This window comes from Myotis myotis, unplaced genomic scaffold (genome assembly GCF_014108235.1).
Source record: "Myotis myotis isolate mMyoMyo1 unplaced genomic scaffold, mMyoMyo1.p scaffold_m19_p_43, whole genome shotgun sequence".
Taxonomy (NCBI): domain Eukaryota; kingdom Metazoa; phylum Chordata; class Mammalia; order Chiroptera; family Vespertilionidae; genus Myotis; species Myotis myotis.
Window position 1 is genome coordinate 1491465 of NW_023416350.1, and position 14108 is coordinate 1505572.

The window sequence follows — 14108 nt, forward strand, 5'->3', positions numbered from 1 at the left end:
TAAACTGGACAGGAGGGCTGGAACAAAAGCATGGATGGAGTGTTTGTGTGAACTAATATAAATTCAAAGTAAACATCATTACATAAAAGGGTAGGGCCTTTTTTTTTTTTTAGTTTTATTCATTTCAAATGGGCCAGATCCGGCCCGCGGGCCGTAGTTTGCCCACGGCTGGGCTAGACACTATATATATTTTGTGTCTGGTTTTTTCACTCATATGGCCAATCAGATTCATCTTCAGTATCTATTGTACAGATACAGTTGTCATTGGTGTACAAGGATTAAGTTGAACTAATATACCAACAAAACATGCTAACTGAACATATTGTGTGAGGTAAGGCACAGACTGTTCACAGCAGACTTCAGTGTGTGTTGTAGAAATCATGGAACCATAAAGTGTCAGAGCCAGGAGCCCCCTGCAGCTTGTCCCGTCAGTCCCTTCTTGCAGGTGACACAGCAGGGCGTGGCCTCTAGTGGAAGAGCATGGCCCCTGTGCTGGGGTTGCAGAAGGGAAATGGGTGATTTGGGAAGCTGCTTTATAGTGTCCCCGTGGGTCCCACTGCTCCCAGTCTGAGTCCTTTGGAAGTCCCAGTTTCAGCACGGAAAGTCCCACCTCCAGAAAGCTCCTCAGTCCTGAGCAAACCAGGATGCCAAGGTGCTGGTCTCCCTGCTCCTTTTCCTCAGTTGGTTCCATCACTTGCACGATGGTAGGAGGATGCCTTGGTCTATCACTCAGCGTCTGCTGAGGCATTATATTGTGGTCACCTCTGCCATTACATCTTAGGATATTTTTTCTGTCCCTCCTTTTGCTCTTCTCCTTCTGTTATCCCCATATGTGTATGTTGGTGCACTAATGTCCCACATTTCTCTGAGACTCTTCATTTTTCCTTGTGTTGTTTTGTGTGTGTGTGTGTGTGTGTGTGTGTGTGTGTGTGTGTGTGTGATTTCTGTTCCCTAGCTTCTCTACTGCTCTGGCTTTGAGTTCACTGACTTCTTTTTATGACAACTTAACTGCTGAGCCCCTCTAATGAATCTTTCATTGCGGTTATTGTACTTTTCAACTCCGGAATTCCCACTTGGTCCTCCTTTACACTTTGTCTCTTTATTGATAGTCTCTATTTTATGCACCATCATTATCACATCTTCTTTTAATGGTTTCCTTTAGTTCTTTAAACATATTTATTTATTATATACTAGAGGCCCAATGCACAAAATTCATGCAAGGAGCTCAGCCCTCACAGCCCTGGCTTTGTCCAGAAGGTCATCTGGAAGGACGTCCATAAGGTCGTTTGGCTGTTAGGTCTAATTAGCATATTAGCTCTTTATTATACAGGATATTTCATACTCACCTGAGGATCTGTATTTATTGATTTGAGAAAGAGAGGAAGGGAGAGAAACAACCATGTGAGAGAGAAGCATCTACCGGTTGCCTCCTGTACTCACCCCAATCAGGAATTGAACCTGCAACCTAGGTATGTGCCCTAACCAGGAATCAAATCCATACCTTTTGGTGTACAGGGAGAAGCTCCAACCAACCAAGCTACCTGGACAAGGTTAGTTCTTTTTTGGTTTGTTTGTTTGCTAATCCTTATCCAAGGATATTTTTCCATTGATTTTTAGAGAGAGTAGAAGCAGGGAGGGAGACAGAGAGAAAGAAACATCGATGTGAGAGAGACACATCCCAGGGATGGAGCCTGCAACTGAGGTAAGTGTCCTTGGGCGGAATCAAGCCAGAGACCCTTCAGTCCTTGGGCTGGCGCTCTATTTACTGAGGCAAACCATCCAGGGCAGGGCTGGATTTAAAATCACTGCTTTGAAGTCTTTGTCTGCTAAACTCCAACATCTGGGCCCCCTTGAAGCACAATTTGCACAGCAACCGAAGGATTCAATGTTCCACAGTAGAAGCTGAAGGGAGGCTCTGTAGCTGACAAGAGGGGTGAGGAGGCGCACAGAGATACGGCAGGCTAGTTTGGAGAAAACACAGCCTGCCATTCATCAGTGTTCAGGCTGTAAGACTAAACTTATGAAGAACCAAGTTGCCTCCAATCAGTAAGGACTAGGAAAGGGAAAGAAATAGGTCCTCTGGTCTCTAGACCATGCCCAGGTGGAAATGACAGCTATGGTAAGTATCACTTGGGTTCTTCATATAAATGCCAGGGCAGCATGCACAACTGAACATTCTACCCCAGGTTCCTGGGGAGGGTGCTGGGGGCAGGGCGCTGGGGTCCTCCCACACCCCCATCTTTCTCCCCAGGCTACAACAATACAGTATGGATACTGAGTTTTGGCCACATGGGCTTCTTCTGAACTCACAACACACTCGAGGATGAACGAGGTTTTCTTACATGGGACTTTATATCTCCCTTTCTACATATCAACTTTACTGTGAATATTTCATAGTCCCCTAAATCATTCATCAGCTCCGTATTGAGTCAACTAATAAATAGTCACTTTTATATGAGGATTCAGGAACACATCTAATACTGCTATTCTAAATAGCTCTATATTTCCCAGGGAAAGAAAGATATCTGTCCATCTGTGATTATTTGCTTATGTTAAATAGGCTGAACCTATGGAAAATAATCATTTTTCTAGTCTAAATACAACACTAACTTTGATATCATGTGACAACACTGGAACTGAGTGAAGAACTTTGTGAGGTTATAGGACAGGGGACCTCAGAGAATCATTATGAAGACAAGGAACGATATTGCTGTTTTCATTTTAAAGATCAGGAAACTGAGTCCCAGATTTGCTGCTTCTTGGGAAAGTCAAGATTGGAGCTCATGTCCTCTGACATGGCCTGCTTTTCCTTGTTCAATAAGTTTATGAAATTATGATGTTGGAATAACAAATCACTGAAAGGCCAAATAAAAATACCTCACTTACTGGCCTTCCTAATAATTTAGAAAATCTATTAGTCATTTTAAATAGATAGAAATTTGAAACATTGAAACATTGAATTTAGCAGATAAGGTAAATTAGAGTTTTAAAGGAAAAGAAGGTTGTAACTGCACACTTCTTTTGTTTTTAATATATATTTTTATTGATTTCAGAGAGGAAGGGAGAGGGAGAGAGAGATAGAAACATCAATGATGAGAGAGAATCATTGATCAGCTGCCTCCTGCATGCTCCCCTACTGGGGATTGAGCCCACAACCTGGGCATGTGCCCTTGACCAGAATCGAACCCGGGACCCTTCAGTCCACAGGCCAATGCTCTATCCATTGAGCAAAACCTTCTAGGGCTCCAATTAGCAACTATTAAGAAACAAATAACACTTTTGCCAGCTGTTAGGTATCTTCTACTTTTGTAAAAGTTTCCAGCATTTGAGAGTCTACAGATTTTCCTCATCAAAGTATCAAACTGTTTCTTCATCAAACTATTTGGAAGTTTTTAATTTATCCCTGACACTGAGAGATAATGTGAAGCTCTTAGAAAAAAACAGCAGGGGCCCTGGCTGGCATATCTCAGTGGATCGAACATCAGGCCTGGCATGGCACTGTCGGGTGGTGGGTTCAATTTCCACTCAAGGGTTTTGGGTTCACCCCCAGACCCCAGTCAGGGTGCGTGCAGGAGGCAACCAGTGGATATGTCTCTCACATCTCTATCTATCTCTCTCTTTCTCTCCCCCTCCCTCCCTTCCACACTCTTTGAAAAGCAATGAAAAAACATCCTCAGGTTAGGATTAACAACAACAAAAAATGGCACAGGAAACTTCATTCAATAAGCTCCTTCATATAGCCTTTGAACCACCTGCCTGCCTTCCTTCCATTGTGTCTCATCTTGCTCTGTACAAGGACAAATGCTTGGTAACACTCTAACTCCGCACGTCTAAAAACAAAGTAAGCCTTCTTTGGCTTCAATAGCCTCTTTCTGCCAATTCTCCTAGGCCACCAATTTATCTTTCTTTTCTTTTCCTGACATACTGAAGATGTCATTGTGTCCTGAGAACGAACTCTCCATGAGATCTGATTCCCTACTTTATCTTCCATTCCTCTGTCTCCAAATTTAGTTCAAAGTCTGAAAATTACTGTCTTCTGCCTCTACGGTCCATCCCTCCTCCTGTTCCCAATAAATCCTGACACCACCAGGTTAATTAATCTAATAGGGACATTAAGATGAACACATTGTGGCCCTGGCTGGTGTGGTTCAATTGGTTGGAGCGTTGTCCTGTGCACCAAAAGGTGTTTGGTTGTTCAATTCGTGGTCAGGACACATACCCAGGTTGCAGGTTCGATCCCTGAAAAGCAACCGATCGGTGCTTCTTCTTCTCTCTCATCCTCTTCCTTCCTCTCTCTCTAAAATAAAGGAAGACAAAAAAAAGCTTAAAAAAAAAAGATGAACACATTGTGTAGTAGGTCATTGTAATTCTCCCTCAGAATAAGAATAATGGCAGAGAGGGACTTCCATAAGTAAGGACAAAGAGAAATTATTCAGTAAACCAGAAAATTATTCCTGGAAACATGCCAGTCCGTTTTTATTCATTGACAATCATAATACTTGTTCTATGACTCGTAGATATGCCCATAGTGATTGGCATGTGGGCTTTATCATGGCTCACTGTGTCTTTTTTAAGGGGTGGTGTGGAAGGGCTACCCAGAATACCTCCATAAACAAGCCTGGTGTGAGAAGAACCCCTAGTAGCAAAAGTAAAAGAGCGCAATTTTTTGTGATTTTTTTTTTTTTATTGATTGATTGATTGATTTTAGAGAGAGGAAGGGAGAAAAGGAAACATCAACTTGTTATTCCACTTATTTATGCATTCATTGGTTGATTCTTATATGTGCTCCAATAAGATTGAAGGATCAAGCCTTCAATCTTGGCATATTGGGATGACGCTCTAACCAACTGAGCTACCCAGCCCAGGGCATTTTTGTGGCTTCTAGAAAATAAGGTAGAGCTGAGTGTAATTACCATGAAGTCCTATGAACACAACAATTGGTCATGATCAAAAGACCCAGTTATGATCATGACCCAGTATAAACTCCTTAATCTAGCCTTTAGGATTTGAAATCAAACTATCAAACCAGTCTTTCAAAAAGAATTTCCAGTGGAATTATAAAAGACTCCAAATAGCTGCAGCAACCTTGATAAAGAAAAACGAAGTAGGAAAGATCACAATACCGTACATCAAACTATACAACAAAGCAATTATAGCCAAAACAACAGGTACTGGCACAAGAACAGGCATATAGACCAATGGATTTAGAACATAGACCCCAGAAATTGACCCATACCATTATGGTCAATTAATATTTGACAAAGGAGGCAGGAACATACAATGGAATAAAGACAGTCTCTTCAACAAATGGTGCTGGGAAAACTGGACAGAAACATGCAAAAAAATGAACCTGGACCACCAACTTACACCATACACAAGAATAAACTCAAAGTGGATAAAAGACTTAAATGTAAGGCATGAAACCTAAACATCTTATAGGAGAACATAGGCAGTAAAATCTCAGACATCTCACATAGCAATATGTTTATGGATACATCTCCCAGGGCAAAAAGAAAACTAAGGAGAAAATAAACAAATGGGACTAAATCGAAATAAAAAGCTTCTGCACAGCAAAAGAAACCACTATCAAATTGAAAATGGGACTTTTCAGGGAGAATTTACTGAATGGGAGAACATACTTGCCAATGATACATTTGATACGGGGTTAATATCCAACCTATATAATGTACTCATACAACTCAACAAAAGGAAGACAAAAAATCCAATTAAAAATGGGCAGAAGACCTGAATAGACATTTCTCTCCAAAGAAGACATACAAATGGCCAAGAGACACATGAAAAAATGATCAAAGTCACTAAACATCAGAGAAATGCAAATTGAAACCACAATGAGATATCATCTCACACTTTCAGAATGGCTATCATCAAAAAATCAACAAACAGCAGTGCTGGCAAGGATGTGGAGAAAAGGGAACCCTAGTACACTGCTGGTGGGAATGCAGAATGGTGCAGCCACTATGGAAAACAGTATAGGATTTCCTCAAAAAATTAAAAATGGAACCTCCATTTGACCCAGCGATATATTCCACTTCTGGGAATATATCAAAAAACAAAAACAAACAACACCCCAAAGTCAATCTGAAAGGATATATGCAGCCCTATGTTCATAGCAGCATTATTTACAATAGCTAACATCTGGAAACAGTCCAAGTGCCCATCAATAGATGAATGGATAAAAAAGCTGTGGGACATTTACAATATGGAATACTATGCAGCTGTAAAAAAAAAAAGAGGGATCTCTTACACTTTGGGATAGCATGGATGGACCTGGAAAATATTATGCTAAGTGAAATAAGCCAATCTGAGAAGGACAATATCACATGATCTCACTGATTTGTGAAATCTAATGAACAAAATGAATTGACCAACAAAATAAGAGCATGGAGGCATGGAACAGACTGACATACCTCAATGTGGGCTTGGGGAGATGAGAAGAGATAAATCAAAGAACTTATCCTATACTAGAGGCCCAGTGCATGAAATTCATGCACTGGGAAGTGGGGGTTGTCCCTCAGGCTGGCCTGCACCCTCTCCAATCCAGGACCCCTCGGGGGATGTCTGACTGCCGGCAGTTGGACATCCCTCTTGTAATCTGGGACTGCTGGCTCCTAACCGCTCACTTGTCTGCCTGCCTGATCGCCCCTAACCGCCTCTGTCTGCCTGCCTGATGCCCCTAATTGCTCCCCTGCTGGCCTGATAACCCGTAACTGCTCTCCCCTGGTGGCCTGATTGCCCCTAACTGCCTCTGCCTCGGCCCCTGCCACTGTGGCTTTGTCCGGAAAAACGTCCAGTCTATCCAGTCTAATTAGCATATTACCCTTTTATTAGTATAGATCAGGGGTGGGCAAACTTTTTGACTTGAGGGCCATAATGGGTTCTTAAACTGGACCGGAGGGCTGGAACAAAAGCATGGATGCAGTGTTTGTGTGAACTAATATAAATTCAAAGTAAACATCATTACATAAAAGGGTACGGCCTTTTTTTTTTTAGTTTTATTCATTTCAAATGGGCCGGATCTGGCCCGCGGGCCGTAGTTTGCCCACGCTGGTATAGATAATAAAAGCCTAATATGCTAAGTGTCTGTTCGTCTGTTCAACCAATCAAAGCGTAATATGCTAATGATATGCTAAGGCCGCTCAACTGCTCGCTATGACGTGCACTGACTACCACGGGGCAGATGCTCCAACTGGTAGGTTAGCTTGCTGCTGGGGTCCAGCGATCAGGACTGAGGGAGACGGCCGGACACACCCTGGAGTCCTCCCAAGGTCCCTCCCTGGCTGGCCAACATCCCGTGTTCCTCCCTGGCCCTGACTGTGTACTGGTGGGGTCCCTTGGTCTGGCCTGCACCCTCTTGCAATCCGGGACCCCTCGGGGGATGTCAGAGAGTTGGTTTTGGTCGGATCCCGCAGGCCAGGCCAAGGGAGGCCCCTGGTGCATGAATTCATGCACCCGGCCTCTAGTATACTTAATATTCATAGCCCATGGACATAGGCAATAGAGTAGTGAAGATCTGGGGAAGGGAAATAGGGGCTAGGACGAGGGGGTATGGGCTGGGAGGAGGGGGGAATGGGAGATATCTGTAACACTATCAACAATAAAAATATATTTAAAAATGAAAAAATAAAATACTGAAATAAAACGCCAAAAAACAAAACAAAACACACAAAAACAAAAAGAATCTCAATTGTTCATTAACAAGAGTCAAGGGTGATCTCCCTCAGTAACCCTCTTATATACCAGGAATGATCTCCCCCAAGCTCTCCCCACCCACATCCATCCTCACCTCAGGGCCCAATTCAACACCCCCCTTCCTCATGAACCAACAGGCCCCATTCTCCCGCTCTCCTCTTGACACTCCTAGCGGATAATCTGAATACTCACACATTTAGCACTTAATACACACATATACATTGAGTGGCCAGATTATTATGACCAGCCAGTTTATTATGACCACCCCATTAGTACTTCGTTGGGCCACCTTTTGCCTTCAATACTGAGGTGACTTTTCTTGGCATTGACTCCACGAGATGTTGAAAGGTGATGCAAGAAATCTGACACCATGCCTGATGAATAGCACTGTCCAGTTCTGGGAGATTTAATGGTTGTGGAACCAGCTGCCTAATGGCTCTTTTAACTTCATCCCACAAATGCTCAATTGGATTGAGATCTGGTGATTGTGGAAGCCACCTAAGCAAGGTAAAGTCTCCCTCATGTTCTTGAAACCACTCCTGCACAATAGGAGCACCGTGGCATGGTGCATTGTCTTGTTGGAAGAAGCCATCTCCATTGGGATACACCATTAACATGATAGGATGAACTTGATCAGCAACGATACTTAGGTATGTTGTGCTATTCAGACGTTTATAATGACCTGGCCCTCTAGCAACTTCAGCGGGAAATTATAGCTAATTTGCTACAAACGTCAGGTGGTCATAATAATCTGGCCACTCAGTGTATAACACATTTATACAATTTCCTGTGACTGTATCTTCATCTCCCAGACAAAACCACTGATCTCATAAGGACAGAATCTGTCTGAGTTAATTGGGTATAAATCCAATAGCACCTAGTACGTGATGGATGTTCAATCAACATTTCCTAATTGATGACAAGTTGAAATCTTGAGCTGATGGGACTAAAAATATATTAATTCCTGCTAGCCATCACAGGAATTATCTAAAGAGTGAGTACCCTCTGAATAATAAACCCCACAAATAAGGTATTTGTGTAGATCAAATTGATCAACACCCTGGGAGAAATTGTGGACTCTGAGACCATCAGTGTTTCTAGAAGCTGCTAATTAATTACTATTATTTTTAGGTATTTAACTTAAGAGCCCTAAAAGAGCAAACAATCCAAACAGCCTCTCTAGAAGGAATAATCCCATGATTAGCCTTTTATATTTTACTTGCACTGTCAAGTGGCTCTTGAAGAAACACTCTTGAGAGGTAAAATGGGAAATTATGAAAGACCAAAGGCCCAGAGGGCTAGGCTGACGCTTTCTACTCACTCTTAGGCAGAAAGCATCAGCAGATTACATACTTCTTGGACATCTGGCCTCCTTTATAAAGAGGTCTCTATTTATTTATTTTTTTAATTTTATAATTCCTGACAACTTGGTCTCCAGAGCTCCTAGGTCCACAAAAGATGTTAATAGCTGGCAGTCCAGGACATGCACGCAGCTTTTCAGATCAGTTCAATCAGATCCCTTCAGTCAAGCCCAGACGTCTCCAAGGGCACCTATGCCGGGTATGGCCAACCCCGAGCGTCCACCCACCTGCCCTCGCGCTCTAGTCACTAAGCCAACAACCGCGAGGGTCTTTTCCTGGGTCATTGATGAACCGCCCTAACCCTCGCCACTGCATTACAGGCTGTGGGACGAAACTTCATGGCGTTAGCGTCTCCTTTCTCCTCTTACAGCGGAAGACACTGAACAGAAAGCTGCGGAAAGTGAGGTGCATGGTCTTGCGGGTGCTGGGTTCACCCCACCTGCCCATCTCCTATACCCCAGGCTCCGCGGCCTCAAACGACGCCACGGTCTTTACCCACAAAGGTATTATTTTTCTTCTTTCCATGAACCAGGCATAGTGATTCTGGTTCATCTATTTGAGAGGAGTCGAAAAGGCACCACTTTGGGGATTAGGGACCAAGGCCTCACTTTTTCGCTTGGCGGGGGCGGAGGGAGGTGTTAGGTTAGGTTAGGTATTCATCTCCCACTGTGCCTTCCCTGGGATGCTCCCTGGGGAAGCCAGGTGCAACTTGAACGGCTGTGAAAAAGGTCCACTCCCCACGCCGGAGCCAGCTTAGAAAACACCGCCGCGCCAGCAGCCTGGTCAGCCAGTCGCGAGCTTCTGGTTAGTCTACGGCTGCGGAAAGTGGGAGGAGCTGCGGCCGCAACGGCCCCGGCGATTGGCCAACCCGACTGCAGCCGAGGCCAATGGCTAGGCGCCTGGCAAATGTTCATCACGGTGAGGCGGGACTTGGTCTCCTGGCAACGGCGCCGGCGGTTGGCCAGTCCGACTGCAGCAGAGGCCAATGGCCAGGAGCCTGCCTAACGTTCGTCATTGCTACTGCGGCTGCGCTGGAGATTCGAATTCGCGGCGGCTCCTCACTCGCGGCGCTGGCGGGGCCGGGGCCGGCGTGTCCTCTCGCCATGGACAGCCCGGAAAACGTCCTGCAGTGAGTGTGGGTCTGGTGGGTGGGCGTGCGTGCGCCGGGGCACCTGGGGTTCCAGCCTGGGGTCTGCCTGTCCCGGCCGGCCGGGTCCTGCCTCCTGCTCCGCTCGCCCCTTTCCGCGGCCTTTGACCCCGTCCCAGCGTTGCCCACCCGGGCTGTGGCCACTCGAGTCGTGGACCGACTCCGCCATGTGCCCGCGCCTCCGCCCAAACCTGGCCGGTAGCTGTGTGGGGAGACTTGGCAGTGGTGAGGCCCTCAGAGCCCCGCTTGTCCCCCGTGAGGAGCCCGCTCTGGGCCTGCGCCGCCGGGGGACAAACCCAGCGCAGCCAGACCTAACGCTGCGTGTAGGTTTCCTGAGAAACTGTCCAGGCCACTTACACTTGTTGTTGTGAATCCTCACCTGAGGTGATATTTTTTCGAGAGAGTTCAAGGAAGGGAGGAGGGGAGGGGTGTGTGTGTGTGAGAGAGAGACATCTCTGTGAGAGACACATCAATTGGCCTCCCCCAGGCGCCCGCCCACCAGGTCGAACCTGCAACCCGGGCCCCTGCCCTTGACCGGGAACTGCGACCCTTCCCTGCGCGGCCTGACCTCCAACCACTGGGAACACCGGCCGGGGCTCAAGGCCACTTCTTACTGCAGAGCAGGGGAGAACTTACAATTGCTCTTAACCGATCACCCCACAGTCAGCTTTTAAAAGCCTTTGAATGACGTGTACTTTAAGCGGAAAAACAAAAAAAGGCTACACTTGGTGTTATTGATGTCAGCCTCTACCAGTGGTTCTCAACCTTCCGGCCCTTTAAAGACAGTTCCTCATGTTGTGACCCAACCATAAAATTATTTTCGTTGCTACTTCGTAACTGTCATGTTGCCACTGTTGTGAATCGTCATGTAAATATCTGATATGCAGGATGGTCTTAGGCGACCCCTGTGAAAGGGTCGTTCCACCGCCAAAGGGGTCGCGACCCACAGGTTGAGAACCGCTGTGTGAGTCTAATCATTTTTTTAAATCCCCAAGCCTTTGATCTGTGACGTGGGCGACTTAAACCGCGGTTTCAGAATCACTTAAAAGTTAAACCTATGTGGCAGCACCAGGGGGAGCTTGCTGTCTGGGATCAGGGGATTCAGTCAAAGCCAACAGCTCTTTTCTCTAAGACTTTTTCTTCGGCCTTCAGTGTAGCCGCCAAGGATTTTATTTCCAGAAGCTTGCCTCCCTCCCCACTCCCCTGACAAGGAGAAATCCGGCATTTCTGCTCTTCTTTTCACTTTCTTAAGACGTTACATTGGCCTCCGCTCCAGTGGACCGGATGTTTCAGTATAGAGTGGACTTGCCACGGTTCTAGGGACACCGGGCTGGCATCACACTATGAAACGTGTCCCGTGGACCTGACATTGTACGGACTTGTCTGCCAAGAGGCGTGAAAGGGAGATTCAAAATGTAGAAACAGTTTTTTGATGTTTAAAAGCAACTAACATGTTAATATAGTTGCAAAAAAGATTTAGAAAAGTATTCACTGAGATCTATACCTGTCCACTCTCCCACCATCTCATATGTAACCATTTTCTAGTTTATTTTTCAAGTGTTTCTTGTGCAAATGTAAGTATATTTTAATAACATATTAATATTAGTATAGCTATGGTTGTATGTGTACAGTTCCTACCTTTATTTCACATGGGATGTAGCACGGTATATACTGCTTTTTTTACTAAACACTGTCCTTGGAGATTTCTCTAGCAATATGTAGAGCTCTTTATCATTCTTTTTACAACCGCAGAATATTTCATGTTCCATAATTGATCTGAAAAGTCCTCCCATGGCGCACACTTGGTTGTTGACAGCCTCTTGCTATTTTGCTGCAGTGAAAATCCAGTACTTGTGGCATTGTGCACGTACACAGGTGTATTGCTTCCAGATTTACAGAAGTGGGTTTGCTAAAGCAAAAGGCAAATCAGTCAGGAGGAGGGGAAGCAGCAAACTGGTGGGCACTGCCTCGTGGTGCTGGTGGTGACGGTGGGGATCAGTGGAGGAGGAGAAGTCTGGGGATAGGGCTGGGAACTCTCTCCAGCTGTGTGTTTTAGGACCAAGCTCAGAGGCCGTGGTCTTACTTTCTTCTGGAAAGTGCTGCTTCTAACCATCCTGAGTGACGGCTTTTTTAATTTTTATACTAGTGGCCCAGTGCCCGGATCCGTGCACATTGAAGGAAATTAATTAGAAGGTGGTTATTGGGGCAGGACTGGGTGAGATGGGCTGGACACGCCCTGGAGTCAACCTCCTGCGGGCCCCTCCCTGGCATCTGCAGAGTGAGCGGGGTCCCTCAGGGGAAACTGGCTCTCCGACATCCCCTGAGGGGTCCAGAGAGCAGAGGGCACTCTGCAAAGTTGCTGTTGTACAGGGTGTGGAATCCAAACAAGTGTGCAGTAAACCAGATTCGGGGATGTCAGTGCCCCAGCCACAACGTAAACCACAGCCATCACGCGGCATCAGGTTCCTTCCTCTCTGGTTTTGGTGTGCATCACCCAAGAACCACTGCTGCAAAGTCACTGCAACTCGGCAGCTCCTGTGTTGAGCGTCTGCCCTATGGTGGTCAGTGCTCATCATAGCGACCGGTCGGATGGTAGGAGGGAGACTTAGCATATTATCCTTTTATATATATAGATAGCACTTGAATTGGTGTTTAAAATTTTCATTTTAAGGTATCTATAATAATAAAAGCGTAATATGCTAATTAGACCGGATGACCTACCAGACGAAGCTGCAGCAGCAGGGACCGCTGTGGGCGGGGGCTGAGGCAGAGGCAGCGGCAGCAGAGACAGAGCCAGCAGAGACAGAGCCAGCTGCTGCGGCGGAGGGGGCCAAGCCCCTTGCATGAATTTCGTCCGTTGGGCCTCTAGTATAAGTATAAAATAAAGTACATTTTTTGCTTTTAGGAATTATTCCTAATATCCAATGTGCATATTTTTCTCTTTTCTAGAATGTTTGAAGTCCACATGCAGAGCTACAAGGGCAATGACCCACTTAGTGTATGGCAAAGGTTAGCATTTTGTTTATTTATTTCCTTTAAACAAATTTTTATGTTGCCTTGAAAATTAATATTTTCCACATTTTTCTAGTTATATGCAATGGATAGAAGAGAATTTTCCTGAGAATAAAGAATACTTTACAACTCTATTAGAACGTTTAATGAAGGAATTTTTAGATAACAAGAGATACCATAATGATCCAAGATTCATCAATTATTGTTTAAAGTTTGTAAGTATAGTTACAGGTATACTCACATTCATAATCGTATTATGCTTTTGCTTTTTTCCCTCCAGGTTTTAAGATGATTTTAGACTGTCTTAATTCCTCGTGTTTTCAGTCATAAATTTTATGGTCAGAGATGTATAATTTAGAACCTTTTGGCTTCTGTATGGTGGAGTCTGATTTAATTTTAAAGCCCTCCTTCTCTGTGTATCAGGTGTATAAATGTTACAACACAAGATAGAAACTATTCAATTAGAAAAAAAACTTTGTTGGAAGTGTGTTTGGGAAGGGTTCCTGAGAATAAATTAAATTCATTGCAAATAATTAAGAAAATATGAGCTCTCAGAAACTAAATTTAGTACTCAAAGTATAGGCTGCCTCCGCTTATAGACTTTAAAAGGCTTGGTCTCTTTAATCTTGAAATAATGGCTTGGGAACAGGAATTCTAGCAATCCTATCTAATAAAAGACAAAAAGGATAATTGATCGTACCTTCGCTACGCTTCCCATTGGCTAATCAGGGCGATATGCAAATTAACCGCCAACAAAGATGGCGGCCAGCAGCCACACAGCTGAAGCGAGCAGAAGGCTTGCTTGCTCCAGTGATGGAGGAAGCCAAGGTTCCCCGCCTGCCGCCGCCCAGCTCTGAGCTCCAAAAGCAACAAAGTTT

At 44.9% G+C, this 14108-nt stretch overlaps 1 protein-coding gene across 3 annotated transcripts in view; it reads left to right on the forward strand.

Annotated features, from left to right (window-relative positions):
• The first annotated feature begins 10102 nt into the window (after positions 1 to 10102).
• BUB1 (BUB1 mitotic checkpoint serine/threonine kinase) overlaps positions 10103 to 14108 on the forward strand; it is a 44781-nt gene continuing 40775 nt past the window's right edge. For 2 of the 3 annotated variants that reach the window (XM_036306782.1, XM_036306784.1), the window contains exons 1-3: positions 10104 to 10200; positions 13168 to 13227; positions 13307 to 13445. In XM_036306782.1, coding sequence (XP_036162675.1) covers positions 10175 to 10200; positions 13168 to 13227; positions 13307 to 13445 — 225 coding nt within the window. In that variant the 5' untranslated portion in view covers positions 10104 to 10174. Of the gene's footprint in view, positions 10201 to 13167; positions 13228 to 13306; positions 13446 to 14108 lie in introns of all 3 variants that reach the window. The other variant, XM_036306783.1, reaches the window with a different exon arrangement.